Genomic DNA, 16,446 nt, shown 5'->3' on the forward strand with positions numbered 1-16,446 from the left:
TGGGTTTAATAAAAGCCTTTACGTATAAAAGGATTGTAAAACAGTGGGAATGTAAGATCTGAGAACAATTCGAGGCCTGTCTGTCGAGAGCAAAGATTTCATGTGAAATGGAGGATAAGATCTTCATGCTAAGCAGAAGCAGTGACTTTAACCGCTTCAAAAACAATAAGGGTAAGAATTTTACATTCTTAATTCCTTGATATTTACAGACCCCCTCTTAAAATCTATCTGTTCCTAGTTGAATTTTGTTATTGAATATCCTCCCAAATTAGGAGAATCTTTATGGTCACTATGGTTCTAGGCGCAGTTTTTTTTTCTTTTTTAAAACAGACCTGACCAGCATTGAAGGGTGAAAGAGGTTGGGCTCAACTCCAGTTGTGACTTGACCGGTTATTCTGCTTCAAATGTTCCCTTTTCCACAATAGTTTTGATTTGCGTAAGGTCTTTCTTTCTTCACGTAGACACTCTTGGGAAGGCAAGACCAGTGACTGATTCAAAGTTATCACACACTTGCTGCAAGGCGAAAAGGCCTTATGGAGGAAGATGAAATTGACATTATGTATCTTTTTCTAAAGCGCCTAAAAATGCATGAAGGAAGAGGGATCTGGCACGAGTAGAGTTAAATATTGAGGAGCGACTGTCAGTGAGTGGAGCCGGACAGATGGGTGGGGATGACTGGCGAGTTTTTAATGGGGAGGGTTGACTTCACTCCAGGGGCTGACAAAACACGCGTGAAGCGCACGGTCATGTTGCAGCGCAGGGTTTTCCACGCGGCTCTTAAGCACTTTTTCACAGGGACTCAAGAAACCAAACGAACTCTGCCATGTGGGCTCCTCTGTGCGCAGAGGTGGGGACACAATCTCGTCTTGCACAGGCGCAAATCAAGTAAGTGAAGAGGTTTTTTTTCTTCTTTTTTTGTGGAGGTGATAAGTCGGAGTCATTCGTGCATTTCCGTAAGTTCCTTTTTGCGCGTTTGTTTGTTTTTCCCCCCTTTATAAGTTTTGGTTATTTGTTACCTTTCATCCACTTCGTCTCCGAGTAACGGTGTTTTTAAATTTGAATGGAAGAATCTCTGAGCAGAGTTCACTCGAGTCAGAGACTTTAACCCCGAAGCGCAAAGTTTTTTTCCCCCAAAACCCAACGACAATATTTGACAACAAACCCGCCCTCCAGACTAACGGGGTCATGAACCAGAGATAGATTAGTGCAGGGGTGCCCAAAGTCGGCATCCTGCATTTTTTGTTCTCTCCCGGGTTTTAGTAACAACCTTTTCAGCATGTCAATGTTCTTCTTATAGGCCGTATGATGAGACATCATTTGAGCCAGGTGCGTTAAACCAGGGAGAGAACTAAAACATGCAGATTGCCGGGCCATCGAGGACCGACTTTGGGCACCACTGGGTTAATGTGTTAAAGGTTCGTGGCTGTGATGTGGACGTGCGTGTGGCAACAGAAAATGCCCAAAGGTACGCGGATTCAGTAAGGATCTACGCTTTTTTTTTTTTTTTTTTTTCTTTTTGTCGGCGGTGCAGCATCATCGCGTAGATTTGAACGTTTACGGATTCGAACTCGCAACCAATCCGCCCGTGCGTCATTGTTCACGTCTTGCGTGGCGCCGCTTCTCAGCTGCTCTCGTGGCGGGTCTCGTGTGTTGTTAATGGATCGCATGCAGTCATTCATGCGCTCCTGGTGTTGTGGCCCCTGTCAGGAGTCGTGGAGTACAACTGAACTGGAGCTGACATGTGTAAAACATCCATGAGGAATGAACCGGTCACATGGTTTATTTAAGAGAAAATGGTATAGAAAATGTTGACTCCTGTGGGGGAAAAAAGTATTCGCACTATATATATATATATAACTATTTTTGTCACTGTTAAATGTTTTTTTATCATAAAATTTATTATATTACTAGTTTAAGTCTGAACAGTTTTCCAAACCTATTTAAAAAATAAAGACCTCCTGAGCTTGATTATAGGTTGTACAACCTTGAATAACAACAACTGCTGTCAGGTTGTGTGGTTGTTTTAGGAATTGTGTTTGTAGAATTGTTAATTTTATCTCTTTTTTATTATTTTTGTTAATTTTGGAGTCATTTAGTTGTGGACTTTACTGGCGTGCTTATTGTGTGGCTTAAACAAGGAAAGGGATCAAAGTTGCTAAAGACTGATGATCACAATACAGAACAATTCAAGGCCATGCAATGAGGTCCAGTTAACATGCTGTTCGCTAGGGCAGGAAGACGGCATGTTTGCTTGTAGAGTTGCACTTAGAAATGCGCTTCCTTGCTCCAAGATGTTGAATTCGGACAATCATTACTCATCTTCTCTGCTGGATAGCTGCTGCTGATCCACCAACATGTAGCTGTGCATTTCAGTTGTATATTGACTCCTAGGTTCTTTTGCCACATCAGGTCTCCCAGATGTGAGGGAGCGGACTCTCATCGCCATAAAGCCAGACGGAGTCCAGCGTCGCCTTGTTGGACAGATCATCCAGCGGTTCGAGCAGCGAGGTTTCAAATTGGTCGGGCTGAAGATGCTGCAGGTAAATAAACTCTGTGTGTTGACTGTGTGAAAAAACGACCTCTCTCTAACTCCTAACTCCAGCTGTATTTGCCGCGAAGGCGTCTCAGGATGTCCTGTCCGAGCACTACTGCAACCTGAGGACCAAGCCGTTCTACGGCAGTCTGCTGCGCTACATGACCTCTGGACCCCTGGTTGTGATGGTGAGGGCTTCCCTTCTTCTCTGCCCGGCTGTGGGCTCCTTGCAGTTTTTACATTGTGTTTGCTTTATCTCGCACTTGTTTATCAGTCCGCTGCAATGCATGAGCGGTGCTTTTATCTATGTTTAGGTATGGGAAGGGCATAACGTCGTTCAGACATCACGGACTATGGTGGGAAACACTAACCCGGCTGAGGCTCAGGCAGGAACCGTCAGAGGAGATTTCAGCATTCATGTCAGCAGGTGAACTCAAATAATTTAATCTTGTCTTGTTTTACAAAACCTTACAAAATAAAATTAATACAAGACAAACATTAGCCAGAGAAGGAGCCAAGTCACCTGATGGTAGCTCTGAAGGAGCTGCAAATATTCACAGCTCAGGTGGAAATATCTGTCAACGCAACAGCTGTTTGTTACGCATTCAACAAATCTGGGCCTTATGGGATAGAGTGACAAGAAGAAAGATGTTTATGCAGGAATATCTAATTTGTGCTTTGGAAGAAGGTGTTAGGTTGAGATGCAGCAGGTGCTGAACTTTTTGGTCTAAATGTTGAGAATACTAACTCTACTCACCATACTGGACACAATGTATTTCTGTGGAAACACGGTGGTGGCGGAATGATGCCGCCGCGAAGTTTTACTTCACATACAGAGGGACCTTGGGTGGAGGCTGGTTAGTGTTGGTGAGAATATGAAAGGAACTAAATACCAGATCGTTCTGCAGAAAAGTTGAGACTGAGTCAACATTTCACATTCCAGTGGAATAGCAACACCTAGCATACACCTAGACCTAAAAACAAAATGGCTTAGATCAAAGCATAGTCATATTTTAGAACGACCTAATCAAAGTCCAGACCTAAATCCATCTGAGAATCTCTACCAGGACTTGAAAAAGATATTTAGATACGTTCTCCCTCTACAGCGGCAGAGCTATGTTCTGTAAAAAGTCTCATCTCTTGATTGAGAAGAATCTACAAATGACTTGAAGTTGTAATTGTGGCAATGTGGTTCTACAAAGTCTTTACAAATATACATCTCTCCTTTTAGATTTTTATTAACCACCTGTGATATTCATTTACTGTCAGAATTATGCACAACTTTAGTATGTCAAAGAAAATCCCAATAAAACATTTGTTTACAAGGAGAAAGAGTTAAAAATATTCAAGGCTCATGAATAGTTTTGCAATTCAATGTACGTAAATGCCCATTATCAACTCGCGTCGATGAAGTAATCACAAGTGTTGCTTATTTAAAGGAACGTGGTCCATGCCAGTGACTCGGTGGAGGGGGCTAAGAAGGAGATCCAGCTGTGGTTTCAAACCAAAGACCTTTTGGACTGGGACTCCTGGGACCAGACCAGCAACGACGATGTGTGAAGACGGCATCAATCGAAGGAAGTGAGAGATTTACTGCCTCTTTCCCTGCTGCTCAGTGGTCCGTCACTTCAGTGCGACCAAAGGCGATTGTAAAACATGAGCCGTATTCAGTGATCTCAGTGATTTACCTCAGAATTGCACACAAATAAAAATGTTGATGTTCTGTCAGATTTTAGTTTTTAATCCTTGTTTGAACTGGTGCATATTTTATTAATTTGTAATCAACATGTTTCTGTCTAATGGTTAAGTTACTTAAGGGTTTAAGATGCAGAATGTTGACTTAAGAGTACACAAAGTAAATTTATTATGATTGTATTTTTTAAAAATGTTCTGTTTGAACCTTTCATCCACATTCTCTCAGCGAAGAAACACATTTTACACACACTTTCTAGACTGGCTTCTTTTTTTTTTGTCCCCTAGGCAGAAATGTTGTATTTTAGCCAACTTTTTCTACATTTGGCAAGATTTGTTTTGAGGCCATAATTTGGCCATGCACTGAAAATATTAATAAAAGAGCAAAAATGGTTAAAAGTTTTTAAAAAATGAAACAAAACTAGAATAATGTTTAAGTAGATAATGACATATTTTCCTTAGAGGCGCTAAAGCAATAACCCAAAAATATAAGCCTGTTGTCAAGGGCTCATTTTTGGGCGGGGCTTCAAACATACCTGTATTTTTTTAGGACATTTTTTTTTCACATTCTGATCACTGCAAAATATTCAAAGCTGAGGACAAGATTAAAAATAATTGTTTCAAAATGATTTTGCTGTGCAGGAGGAGTTTAAAAGTTGGATTCACACAACGTCACACACCGTCAACTGAACATTTCTCCCTCATCCTTTCCTTCATAGGACTGATTTTTATTGTTCACAATGTTACCTGCTAGCTTAAATCTTCCTTAAGACTCTCCCCCAAGGAGAGCCCACACGTGGATATTGTTTTAACTTATGCTTTCGTTTACTTGTCGTTCTATGGCCGCTCTGAAATAGGATACAGCAATGGCACATTTGTAAAATGTTCTGTGTCAAAATATCTAAAATGAGCAATAAATATAGAAAGTAAACACATCTTCATCCCTGTGACGATGTTAGGAAAGCAAATCAGGACAGGCTTGCAAAACCCACACAGGGTAATCTGAAAGGTCAGTTGTTGTTTACACGGTAAAATTTGACCTCTGGTGAAAGTTATTTGTAAAACTGGTGAAGCAACGTTATGTGCACATCACGTTGATTTTCCTTCTGCTTGTGTACCTGGATGAGTGTTTTTTTTGTTGTTTTTTTGCATGTGAAGGGGTCTCAGGGTCAAAAACTTTTCACAACTGATAGAAAAAGACTTGAAAGCTAATTCTGAATTTAGTGTTGAGAGATATCATGAGTTAGAGGATTCAAAATAAACATTACAAATGCATCTATTGACTTCTACTGGTGAGATGTGAATATTCCAAACAGGAATATTTCTGGGTTTTAAGCAATAATTAACAGAGCAAATGATCGCCTCACTGTCTTGAACACAACAGAAAATCAACACTAATGTTTTTTTTGTTTTGTTTTTTTTAATGTGATATGCTTGTACATTTAGACTGAAACAACACGTGGCTGTACAAAGTGACATAATAAAAATGAATGTGAAATAAACATCAATGAATGCGAAAAGTGGACAATCTGGAGAGGTTTTCTGTTAATGTAATCATTTTACAATCATTTTGTCTCGTTTATTTGATTCACATTGTTAGTATCCACAGTATATCAACTAAGACGTGACTACAACAAAATAAAAACGGTAAGAGAAATTTATTTTGAGAACGTGTGAAATAAAAACATCTTGCATGTCGGTGCGGCCAATAGGGCTGCATCATTAATGCGTAGTTCATGTAACCTTCATGTGCAATAATACAAGGCCTTACTTTTTAGTAATGCTGTGTTCGAGATGCTTTTTGACACAATGAACATAATGGCTAACAGCATTTTAAAAAAGACATAAAACTCTAGCAACATGAAAACACTAAGAACAAAGTTAGCAGAGTTTATTTTAAAAAAAAGAAGTAAAATATTTTTCTCAGTGCAGATATTACTCTATAATTAACACATGTATGTAATCTTCATGTTACTGTGTAGTTGATGAATTTATATAGCCTTCATGTACAACAGATTGGTCTCATGTCCCTTTAAGTCACTATTGATTTCTTTGTCTTATATCGTGACGTTTACCAACCCAGGTCAGTCATCAGATTTCACATCTCCACCACCGTCTCTAGTTCAGAAACTTTGCGCACGTCCTGGTAAGAAGCAAACAATACGCTGGATCAATAGAACAAAATTATAATCACTTTTTTTTAAAAGCAAAAGATGACACATCCACCTGTTTTCCTCAATGTTTCCTCCATAGAGATGGAAAGTTAAATCAGCTCAATTTCTAACACAAACAATTATCATTGTTACCTTCTATTTTTAACAAAATGCACCATCAGACTGAATATGTTGTATGATTTTTACTTCATTGTCCCTGACATTTACCTAAATGGAAATTTGTTGTTGGTTTGTCAGAATTTGAGCAAAGTGTTTTCTCCAACATTTTTATGTAATTTTGCTAATGGTTAAGTGATACTCGGCTTTATGTGGATCATGGTCTTTAAAACTACAATTGTAATACTGTAAAGTCCTTTTTTGTACAATTAAGCAACTTTTCACATAAGTAGATTCACCACTGTTTACTAGTTAAAAGGATTATAACTCTGACACTATCTGCCTCACTTTATCAAGTGAACTCCTTATTTAAAGGTTTTAATGATATCTTCAATATAAACAAATTTACATTGTATTATATAAGGGCTATTAGTTGATTAAAAAAATGAAACAGAATCAGAGTTGATTACTTTCTTGTCCTTGCTCATTTTGAATGTAGGTCAGTTCAGTAACAATTTGGCAAAGTGATGCAAGTCTGTGCCTCAGTCAAGGCCGAGCAAATAAATGCCTGTTGACAACAGAACCAGACCACAGAACCTGACAACAGAGACAACAGGGTACAAACCTCGAGAAGGGACTTTTGTCCCAGCAGCTGCAGGTAAATGCGCTCTCCTTCCAGCGGACACACACTGCAGAGCTCCTCACTCTTTAAGGAGAAGAGCTGAGCTCCATTCAAAACTCCCAGCGTCTCCACTGTCCTAACAGAGGAATTGTGAAAGAAACGGATTAGTTTGTCGCCAGCTTAGTTTCAAATGGAAATTAAATGCAAATATTTACGAGAGAGTACGATAAAATAAAAGATGCTCAAGGGAAAGCGGTGAGTGGTTTAATCTGATTCAAAACATTTTCATGCTAGCTCAGAGAGATGCTAAATGATACAGGACTCCAAAGAGTTTGCTCCACAGTCAATCATTCACCCACTGATGGTGGTGAGTTACATTGTAGCCACTGCACTCTGGAGCAGACTGGCAGACATCGGTACCACAGGGACACATCTCAAACTGTTGGGAAACCAGTTTAATTCCCTTTAAATGGTGCCACATTTGTAAGGAGAATGCATTTGTGGATTAAGCAGAAAAGTTGAGGATATTGACTGTCCCTATGAAAACATACTAATTCTTATTTGTTAATGCCAAGCAGTTCTGACTACTGTTTTGTGTCATTTTTGGTTGGATGACTGAAGTTTGACGAATAGATTTGCTATTTATTTGTTTAACAAACACAGCTCCAGCAATGCGTGGAAGAACTATAGGCAAACACACCACCTCCTTCCCATGACGGTCTCCAGCTTAGTCACACACTGCTGAGGGATTGCATCCCATTCTTCAAACAGCATTTGTAGCAATACGGATGTGTTGGTGACTCTGACCCAAGCTGATCCTCAGTCTCCAAATAAACCGACTTTCTAAATGGACTAAGGCTGATTGGCAACAAAAATGAACATTGTTACCACATAACAACTACGTCATATGTCTAGTAAGATCAACTGAACACTCGTTTCCTGTTAAAATATACCGTGAGGAACAGATTTTTGCGTCGCTACATGCACGTTGTTATATCATCTCTCTGAAGTATTCAACACTTACCCCCGACTGAAGCCCTTCGCAGAGAGCCAGGCCTTCACCTCAGCGCTTTGGGAGTGGTAGTTCAGGGGGATCGAGGTGCCAGCTGTGGAGGGAACCGCCATCTCTTCAAGCGGGTTCCTTTTTTTAGCCAGCCGCTGCAGAAGCTCATTGTTCATAACCATGACTGTTACAAGATGGGGGGGGGGGGGGGGAGCAATGTTATTCAGACTTGCAATAGAGAGAGATTTTCTAAAATGCAATATCCTGACTGCTTTTTCTCTCATTTGTATAGTTTAGGCCTAAAAACTTTGGGGAAATAAACAACTTTAAATTGGATCAGAAAGAAAAAACATCTGGTCCTAATTGTGTAGCCACATCAACACAAACCTTACAAATTTGTAATAAGGGTGTTGCAACAGAAATTTAGTTAAAATCCTCAAAAATACAAAAAATAAATTCTTGGTTATAAGGTTAAAAGATGTAGCAAAGTTTAGGTGGTGTAGATCTGAATAATGAAATTCCCATTAATTAAATTCAGATATACTTAATTAAACCCAAAAGGAAATTAACTATTTTGATTTTCATGTGTCATGCCCAGTGTAGTAATCAGAGTTTTTGTCTGAGTGCCAAGAAGATGCCCAACAGATCTACTTTCACAAGTAGAGCATTACTGATTTCGCTATGATGCTTTAGATTTATTTAAAATGAAATGGACAAGAAGCAGGAACAGAAAGGGAAAAAGAAAGGAAGAGAGGTGAGGTAAAAAGTTATTAGGGAAAGAAGGAGATGAGGATAGAGAGGAAGAAGAAAAGAAAAGAAAACACAATAGAAGTCTGAAATTTAATCTTGTGCAAACTCTCCAAGTTTCCTAAATATTTACATTCCAAACATAAATATGTCATTTATGTTTTTTACACTGATTTCAGTTTTCATATTTAAATTCCTGCATGGGTGGGTTCTGTGTACCATTAGCATAAATATTAAAACTTTGCTAATGATGCGTAAACATCTAATTATTTTAGAAGCAAACAAGATCTGTTATTTTTTTTGTTTGTCATTTTTGTTTTGTCATTACTTTAATAGTACTGCATTGCATGGACCGGCGTGTTACCTCGGTCGCCATCTTCTTTTGTCATGTTCGATGGCAGAATCATGCTCTGATGTCGCTCTGCTCGGCTGGTCGCGCTCGGCCTGAACCCGTCGCTGCTCGACGGGGCGTACGAGAAACACCGAGGGGGGAGAGCTGTTTTCTGTTGAGAATGAAGCGGGACTTATTCCAAACCGAGGCCGCAGAGTATTTTCAGAAACACAAACATAGCCGTGTCCGTACCCTTGACTCTGTTCGAAGCACCGGATGGATTTTCTCTGTGCTGTTCAATGCAGACAGAGGCTCCAGAATATTACACGGAACAAGTCCTATCTCGTCATAACTATTCCGGCACTTCCAAAAGCGGTCCGATGATAATTCAAGGACCTAAAGGAAGAAATCAGTTAAATCAGTTTCTGCTTTTTACAGGTCAGTATTGAGCTCACTTGTGGGGGTGCAGTGTACCTCTAGTTTTTCCCCATGTAGTACAGAGAGTTCATCATTGTTTCTGGCCACAAAGTCGTAATTACAGTGATACATTCTCTCTCCATTTGGTGGGATCCCATTTTTATTTCTGAAATTACATTCAGAAGTTTTGCAGCTCATAAAATAACAACATTGTCCAAGTGAAGTATAATTCCTCTGCGTCCATTTGCTTTTATTTGCCCTTCCTTCACACCAATCTGACATCAAACCACAACAATAAAGTTCACCTGAATTTGGGAGGCCTATGTGCTTCTCATGCTGCAGCTTTAAAAGCATTATGTGTTTCTTTCACTGTCGAAGGAAATCCCTAGCAACGTCTTTAGCCAAAAAGAGGACCAGGAGTAAAAGAACAGAAAAAAAACGCTGACTTTTTCATAACTCATGACGGCAAACTTCAGGTTGAAATAATTTTCCGAGATGCCATGAAAAGTGGCTTGTAAAAAGAGCTATTACGCAAGCATCATCTTATGCTGCTAAAAGTTTGATGAAAGCCCTAATGGCGTTTCCTTCACCACTATGGTAAGGCTGGAGTTGATGGTTATGGTGCAGAAACCTCCCATGCACTAAGAGAAATAACAGAGAATGTGAGGATTCAGATACTTGAGGCAGAAACATTAAGGTGGCTGGAAAAGCTGCAGGCAAAAAGACGGCACACAAAAATGAGGATTTCACAATTTGTTGTGACCTGGTGACATTTGAAGGAGCAGGAGGTGTTGGATGCCATGGGGGGAAACTCCATGAAGTTTCATAACATTCTGACTGAATGTCCATAACATTTATATTCAATATTATGCAATAAATTAAAAATATGCTTTTCAATGTTTGTTCACAATAAATCTACCTTTTAAAAATAGCTAAATTTAAGTGGGTGCTGAACATACTTTTAATTAATTCCTCATTTCTGCATTAAAAATTTGATTTTTATTGATCTAATGTAATGTTCTACTCCTAAATGTTCCATTTTCATTAGCTGCAAACTGAAAAAAATCATCATAATTAACCAAAATAAGCACCACACACACACACACACACACCAAATGTATTTTTCCAATAACTAAACTCTTACGCTTTTTCGGTCCCTTCTCTGTAGTTCTTGGGCGCAGGTTGGACATGTTCCGGTTGACTTTGCTTCTGCATGCTTTCATTAAAAGCGTCCTCTTTGTGCTGCAACTGGATGGGATCTACCAGCAGCCGACCAGCTGAGTCGCAAGCCTGAGGCTGCCACCCATCTAGGAAGACAGGCGAATATGGAGGAGCAGAAACGGTCTTCTGCGAACTGAGGATGACAGAGAGAGCGTTTCTTCTTAGAACAGAGGTGCTGTGAGCTGAAGCAGAGATTGGTGCAGAGAGAAGGACACAGACGCGTCTGAGGTCCAGTTGGGTCCCAGGGATTTCCACAGCTCCTTTTCCTCTCCAGTCAGGTGCTCTTGGAGCAGAGAAACAGCACCTCTGGTCATACATGGACTCTTCACGGATGCAGCTAATGTCGGGCCCTCAGTGGTCTTCACCACCTGTAAAACAGAGAATGGATGCCACTCATGTTAGACTAAAAAAAGGGAAGCACTAAATCAAACAGTCTCATAAAGTCGGTCCTACCAAGTTCAGAGGTAAAAAGATGTGGTGGAGCAAATCTGGTGCATCTGGTTGTGAGATGGATGACTTCAAGCGATCCTATATCAAACAGGAAGTAGTTTCATGCATAGAAACATAACATGTTTTTTTAATAACTTCCAAGAATTTAGTGTGGACGCTTATATATTACCAATAAACAGAAGGAGTACTTTATTTTCTGAAAGATGTCCACAAATTCCTGCTCAGACGGAGGGGTCGCTTTCTTGGTCAGCAAGTCTTTTGCAAGACAAGAGAAAGCAATCACAATAACAGCCATAGCTGTAGAGCAGAGCATGCACTTAACCACAGACACAGAGCCGTCACTGTTTGAAAACCTTTGCAAACATGGGTAGGTGTTTAAATATTGTGACTCATCTGATGGGAGTGTAATTGCCTGTGTAAAAAAAAAATATAACAACCTTGCTTTATTTCCCAGTGACACACTCACTGTGAAGTCCTACACAGAAAGAAAATGTGAATTTAAAACAATATTTAAATAGTCACACCCTCAAATTAAATAAGACTTCTTAATTATATAATTTTAACCTTCACACTGTAAAAAATAATAACATTTTATGTTGAATTAGCTTAGTTTGCTAAAAGTTCACAGAAAAAAAATGCATGAAGGTTGCATTTCACAGTATTGTACATTTTAAATGATACTGTAAATTTAGCAGCCAATAAATTATTTTTGTTTACTGTTAATCGTTATTAAAAAGTTTGTTTTAATCGCTGTGAATATGTGTGTGATTAAAACATTTCCAAAGACACATAACCCTTTTCTCCTCACATCAAATATTAAAGAAAAAAAAAGTCCAAGGCACACCTATTGCATCTTGTTGACATCAAGCCTCCGTAACAATGTTAGGATTTACCTGTTCTGATTTGGGCGACTTCTTTTTTTTTATTTATTAGCCTCAGAAATCGAATTAACATTGCCGTCTATGCACTGAAATTAGATTTAGTAAACAACGGATAACGATTTTCTGTGAATGTAGGTGTGTACAGAATTGCATAAGATGAGAACAAAACCAAAGTAACATTAGTTGAATGATTAATCAGGCAGGAAGAGCAACAATACAGGTTGACCATCCCAAGTCAATAAGCTGCTCTCTAAGATTGGTTTGTCCTGCCCTGAAGACAAAAGGCGGGGTGTTTCAGCAAATACAAGAATTTTCTGAATAACCTGGGAGCTTTTTCAGCAATCTATCTACTGGCTTGTTTTAGTGAAGGCTAAAAAGGTTTTTCTTTGCCTTTTTCTGCTCTAATTACTTAGAGCTCAAGTTACAACCAGTCAATGCACTAGATTATTTCACAAAAACTGAGTTTCAGATCAATTTTTTTAGTTTCCCAGCTTTGTGGCCAGCAGAGTTTAATTTGCATGTACCAGCTTGTACCTTGTTTGTCATTTTTGGTGCTTTTCTTGGCACTCCTCTTGGTCCTTTGGTTGAGAACGCTCCGGGCCTCCGCGGCTTGTTGCAAGCGAGCCATGAACTTCTCGATGTCATCAAAGCAGTGATTCAAGATTTCCTGAGAACACAAGATGTGTAAAATAACACCTTAAATGTCAAAAATATTTTCAGATAGGTGGCTCCATTCTCAGGATCTTTGAAGATAATGTTACCTAATTACCTATAAGTAAAAAAAATATTTAGCGTATCATGAAATTTATCTTTAATTCTGCATTTTTTTTCCACTTTTGGTCAATATCAATGACACATATCTAATGCCATTCTTATTGTGTTCTTGATGTATCAGATTTAATCTGTAGATACTATAACAAGGGGAATTACGGACTTTACCAAGTATCCACATTTTTCAGACTTACAACTTCTCTTTCTGCAGTCATCAGCTTTTTGCGGCTTGACTTCCCGCTTGTGCCGTTCTCTGTACCAACACAAAACAGCCACATTTACCGAAAAACTGACACACTTTACAGATGCACTCGGTTCAGAGTTTCGACTCAACCCATGTAGTCAAAAGAAATAGTGCAAATAGACAGTGTGGCCATAAATACCTCTCTCAGCGTCTGTGATCATGGGCAGCCCATTGGAACGATGTTGCTCTCGAAGTGGAGTCAGCACTTTGACCCCAGAAGGCTTTCTTGGAATCACTTGAGGAGGTGACGTCGACATTTCTTCGATGCAGATGCGAGCAAAGTAAAGTAAGTTCCCAGTACAAATTAGGAGAACTGAATGGCAGCATTAGCTGGTTCTTCCTGTAAAGCTTTACAAAAAGCCTAAATGCAAATATATTTTAATAGTAGGAGCACAGCCTGAAAATGTTTAAGGATTTGAACCTCGTAATAATAGATTTTATTGTAGATTCAGTCAAGGGATAAAAAATAAGAGATCATGTTAGAGAATATTTGTTCTTTACAGAAATCTGCAAGTAAGACCATGACTGGTGGTGCCAATAATTTTACTAACATGCAGTTAGATTAATGACTGCATCTTAAAGAATTTTTAGTTTTCAAAATGTTTACACATTTTATACATTGCAACACTGTGTATTTGAGTCAAAAATATTAAACTAGTTCACCGGTCTGCACATTTTAGAGGATTTGTGAGCCGCCTTGTCTTACCATCTGTTTTCAGAAAAGGACTTTCAGGGCCATCAGTTCCCTCAAAAACCTGTTTTGTTGAAGAATTTTCGATTACATATCTCTAATGATTTAGGTTAAGATAAACCTTTTAAAAAAGTCAAACCGTCAGGTTGTAATACTGAATCTGTTTCCATAAAAGGGGGTTAACACACGATGAGACGTTGTAACATATAATAAATCCTCCACATTATGAACATTTGGGTGTTTTAAAATACTTTAAAAAAAAGTATACCATTAAGTCAGGTTTAGCGCAATTTGTGGAAGCCTTTAATGTCAATTTTGACACGTTTTCACATTTTAACACCTTGGTGATTTCGTCTGAAATATTTTTTAAAATGGTATAAAAAACTTTATAACAACTTTAAAACAAGATAAGGCTGACCTCCTTATCTTAGGTTACTGCCTAACAAAGAAGTTCTGTTTGGAAAGTTTTCTCCTGGGCGTCATTCTCAGAAAAATGACAGATAAGTAAATTCAGGAAAAACCACTATGACCAGTAGGCATGCAGGTGACACAACCATCAGAATCTAAAGAGAAACCTTTACTCATTGAATAAAAAAAGATGAGTGGTTTCAGGGTATCACTTTGGCTTTCTTCATCTTTCTTTCCCCCTAAGCTGTTATTTTTCATGAAATAAAGAAATTATTCTTATGTCACAAGCTGGCGTTTTGATTTCCAAGACCTGCAATCTGTTACTGGCAAAAACAGCTGGTGATCGACAGGTGCATCTCCGTATTCATTTCTCATTCCCATCACCATTTTCTCTCCTCATCTAAAAAAAAAAAAAACAAAAGGAAGAAATTTAGGTAAAATCAAGATTAATCACTGTACCTTTTGGTGAGATGTGAGTTGCAAGTCCAAGTGGCAGTCACCACTCCTCCAGCTGAGCTGTATGCGCACAGAGTTTTGGTTGTTTACAAGAGGACGTCCTACCTTTTAAGATCTGTCAGAACAAGTAAAACAAGTTTTTCTTCTGCTGTCTCTCTCCCTTGCTCTCCCTTGATTCTCCAAACACACACACACACACACACATGCACGCCCACACACACACACATACATGCATATTGTCCTGCGTCTCTCTCTCTCTTTCTCTGTGTAATTGGCAGTTTCTTCCTCCTTTTGACAGGTATCTGTGTCACCTGCCTGTGGCTTGTGCCACAAGGTCAGCCAAAAGAGCAACAAATGCCATTCCAGGACTGTTTTCAGTCTGCTTAAAAATCCTGCCAACATGCAGTTTCATTTGAAACTATTACAGCAAAAGCTAGAGTAAAACAGTCATTAAAAAAATCAATATAATAATGAGGGGATTGAAAAATGTAGACTTAGATATTTTTTGTTATGTGGGGTTTTTTGGGCATGCACTCTTTAAAAAAAACACATTAGTTTGATCCAACAAAAAATCCAAATAATTTAAGTGTGAAATCCACTCACTACAGGTAATTTGCAGAAAAGAGTTGAATGATTTCAAAAGTTGCTGTAGGTATCAGTGGAGCAGTGTATGTAGTGACCACTAGGGATTAATTTCTCTAAAATAAGAAACACAGATCTTGAAAATCTACAATTAGATTGATTGATTCTACATGGAGTTTCAGGATAAAGCAGAACGTTTTTGATAAGATTACAGAAACGCAGTCAATACAGTCCAGACAGAGATTAGTTATTGAGTTTTCCTGAACAGCAAACTATGTGTAACGTTGAGGTGGACTGGTTTCGTTTATGTAAGCGAGGAGTGACACCAGCTGGCCATTGGGCCCACATAACAGAGTGACTCTTCCAAATGCCTGCATGGTTAAATTTACAGACAGAAAACAGAATCAGATGCACTTTGGACATGATAAATAGCATTTTTTTAATTGAAAATGACAGAAAATTATATATATATATATATATATATATATATATATATATATATATATATATATATATATATATATATATATATATAGAGAGAGAGAGAGAGAGAGAGAGAGAGAGAGAGAGAGAGAGAGAGAGAGAAAAATACTAAACCGTTCTTGCAGTTTGTAATTTCACAATATGGCAAATAATTTTAACCACAGAATGAGAAGAAGAAGAAGAAGAAGAAGAAGAAGAAGAAGAAGAAGAAGAAGAAGAAGAAGAGCTTTTACACTTAATTTAAACTACTGCCAAGTTACTGTTATATTCTGCTGCCGGAGGAAATGAACAGCTTCAGGTTGTTTATACAAGGCTAAAGGAGGTATGAGAAAAGAACAAAAACACTACACAACCCTGGAGACATGACAACATGGAGCAGCATGTTGTCATGTCTAGCTATGAAAATTAATGCTACGACTCCTGATCATACCCACCCAGGGTGTTTAAAACCACAATGTGGATGTTGGGTCTAAAAGATTGCTTTGATTGAGAAATTCTCTGTCCTTGTTGCTTTATGTCATTGAGAAACATTTACCATGAGCCTGACGCATGCTGAACTTGATCAACTTATATCCCTGGAGAGAAGCGCATGCTTGGCCCTCTGAGGTGGCTCCCGTGGAAGGAAATTAAAGTATAGCCATTTT

The 16,446-nt window shown here is 38.7% G+C and overlaps 2 protein-coding genes across 3 annotated transcripts; one reads left to right on the forward strand and one right to left on the reverse strand.

Moving 5' to 3' along the window:
* Positions 1 to 656: 656 nt before the first annotated feature.
* LOC102223567 (nucleoside diphosphate kinase A-like) lies at positions 657 to 5,733 on the forward strand. Of its 2 annotated transcripts, none has more exons than XM_023348760.1 (5): positions 657 to 885; positions 2,410 to 2,540; positions 2,620 to 2,721; positions 2,848 to 2,960; positions 3,973 to 5,733. In XM_023348760.1, exons 1-5 carry the CDS (start codon positions 672 to 674, stop codon positions 4,091 to 4,093), a joined length of 681 nt encoding a protein of 226 aa, XP_023204528.1. In that variant the 5' UTR covers positions 657 to 671; the 3' UTR covers positions 4,094 to 5,733. The 2 variants fall into 2 exon arrangements, with proteins under 2 accessions (XP_023204528.1, XP_023204529.1); XM_023348761.1 differs by lacking the exon at positions 657 to 885 and adding an exon at positions 1,201 to 1,465.
* On the reverse strand, positions 4,488 to 14,833 carry LOC102223823 (epidermal growth factor receptor kinase substrate 8-like protein 1). Its single transcript, XM_014471764.2, has 14 exons — positions 14,741 to 14,833; positions 13,322 to 13,441; positions 13,133 to 13,191; positions 12,702 to 12,834; positions 11,456 to 11,541; positions 11,290 to 11,364; positions 11,056 to 11,204; positions 10,760 to 10,969; positions 9,673 to 9,781; positions 9,451 to 9,594; positions 9,232 to 9,370; positions 8,142 to 8,304; positions 7,121 to 7,253; positions 4,488 to 6,368 (listed from the first exon to the last, which is right to left on the reverse strand). Exons 2-14 carry the CDS (start codon positions 13,437 to 13,439, stop codon positions 6,324 to 6,326), a joined length of 1,563 nt encoding a protein of 520 aa, XP_014327250.1. The 5' UTR covers positions 13,440 to 13,441; positions 14,741 to 14,833; the 3' UTR covers positions 4,488 to 6,323.
* Between the last annotated feature and the right edge of the window lie 1,613 nt (positions 14,834 to 16,446).

Source organism: Xiphophorus maculatus, chromosome 16 (genome assembly GCF_002775205.1).
Source record: "Xiphophorus maculatus strain JP 163 A chromosome 16, X_maculatus-5.0-male, whole genome shotgun sequence".
Lineage (NCBI taxonomy): Eukaryota > Metazoa > Chordata > Actinopteri > Cyprinodontiformes > Poeciliidae > Xiphophorus > Xiphophorus maculatus.

Excerpts from the sequence above, each read along its gene's own strand:
- LOC102223567 (XM_023348760.1), top strand. The coding sequence starts at position 672 with ATGACTGGCGAGTTTTTAATGGGGAGGGTTGACTTCACTCCAGGGGCT. Across the intron at positions 886-2,409 it reads CTTGCACAGGCGCAAATCAA|GTCTCCCAGATGTGAGGGAG; the intron begins GTAAGTGAAGAG and ends TTGCCACATCAG. Across the intron at positions 2,541-2,619 it reads TCGGGCTGAAGATGCTGCAG|GCGTCTCAGGATGTCCTGTC; the intron begins GTAAATAAACTC and ends TTTGCCGCGAAG.
- LOC102223823 (XM_014471764.2), bottom strand. The coding sequence starts at position 13,439 with ATGTCGACGTCACCTCCTCAAGTGATTCCAAGAAAGCCTTCTGGGGTC. Across the intron at positions 11,542-12,701 it reads CACCAAAAATGACAAACAAG|ACTTGCTGACCAAGAAAGCG; the intron begins GTACAAGCTGGT and ends GTCTTGCAAAAG. Across the intron at positions 10,970-11,055 it reads CCCAACTGGACCTCAGACGC|TTCGCAGAAGACCGTTTCTG; the intron begins GTCTGTGTCCTT and ends TGTCATCCTCAG.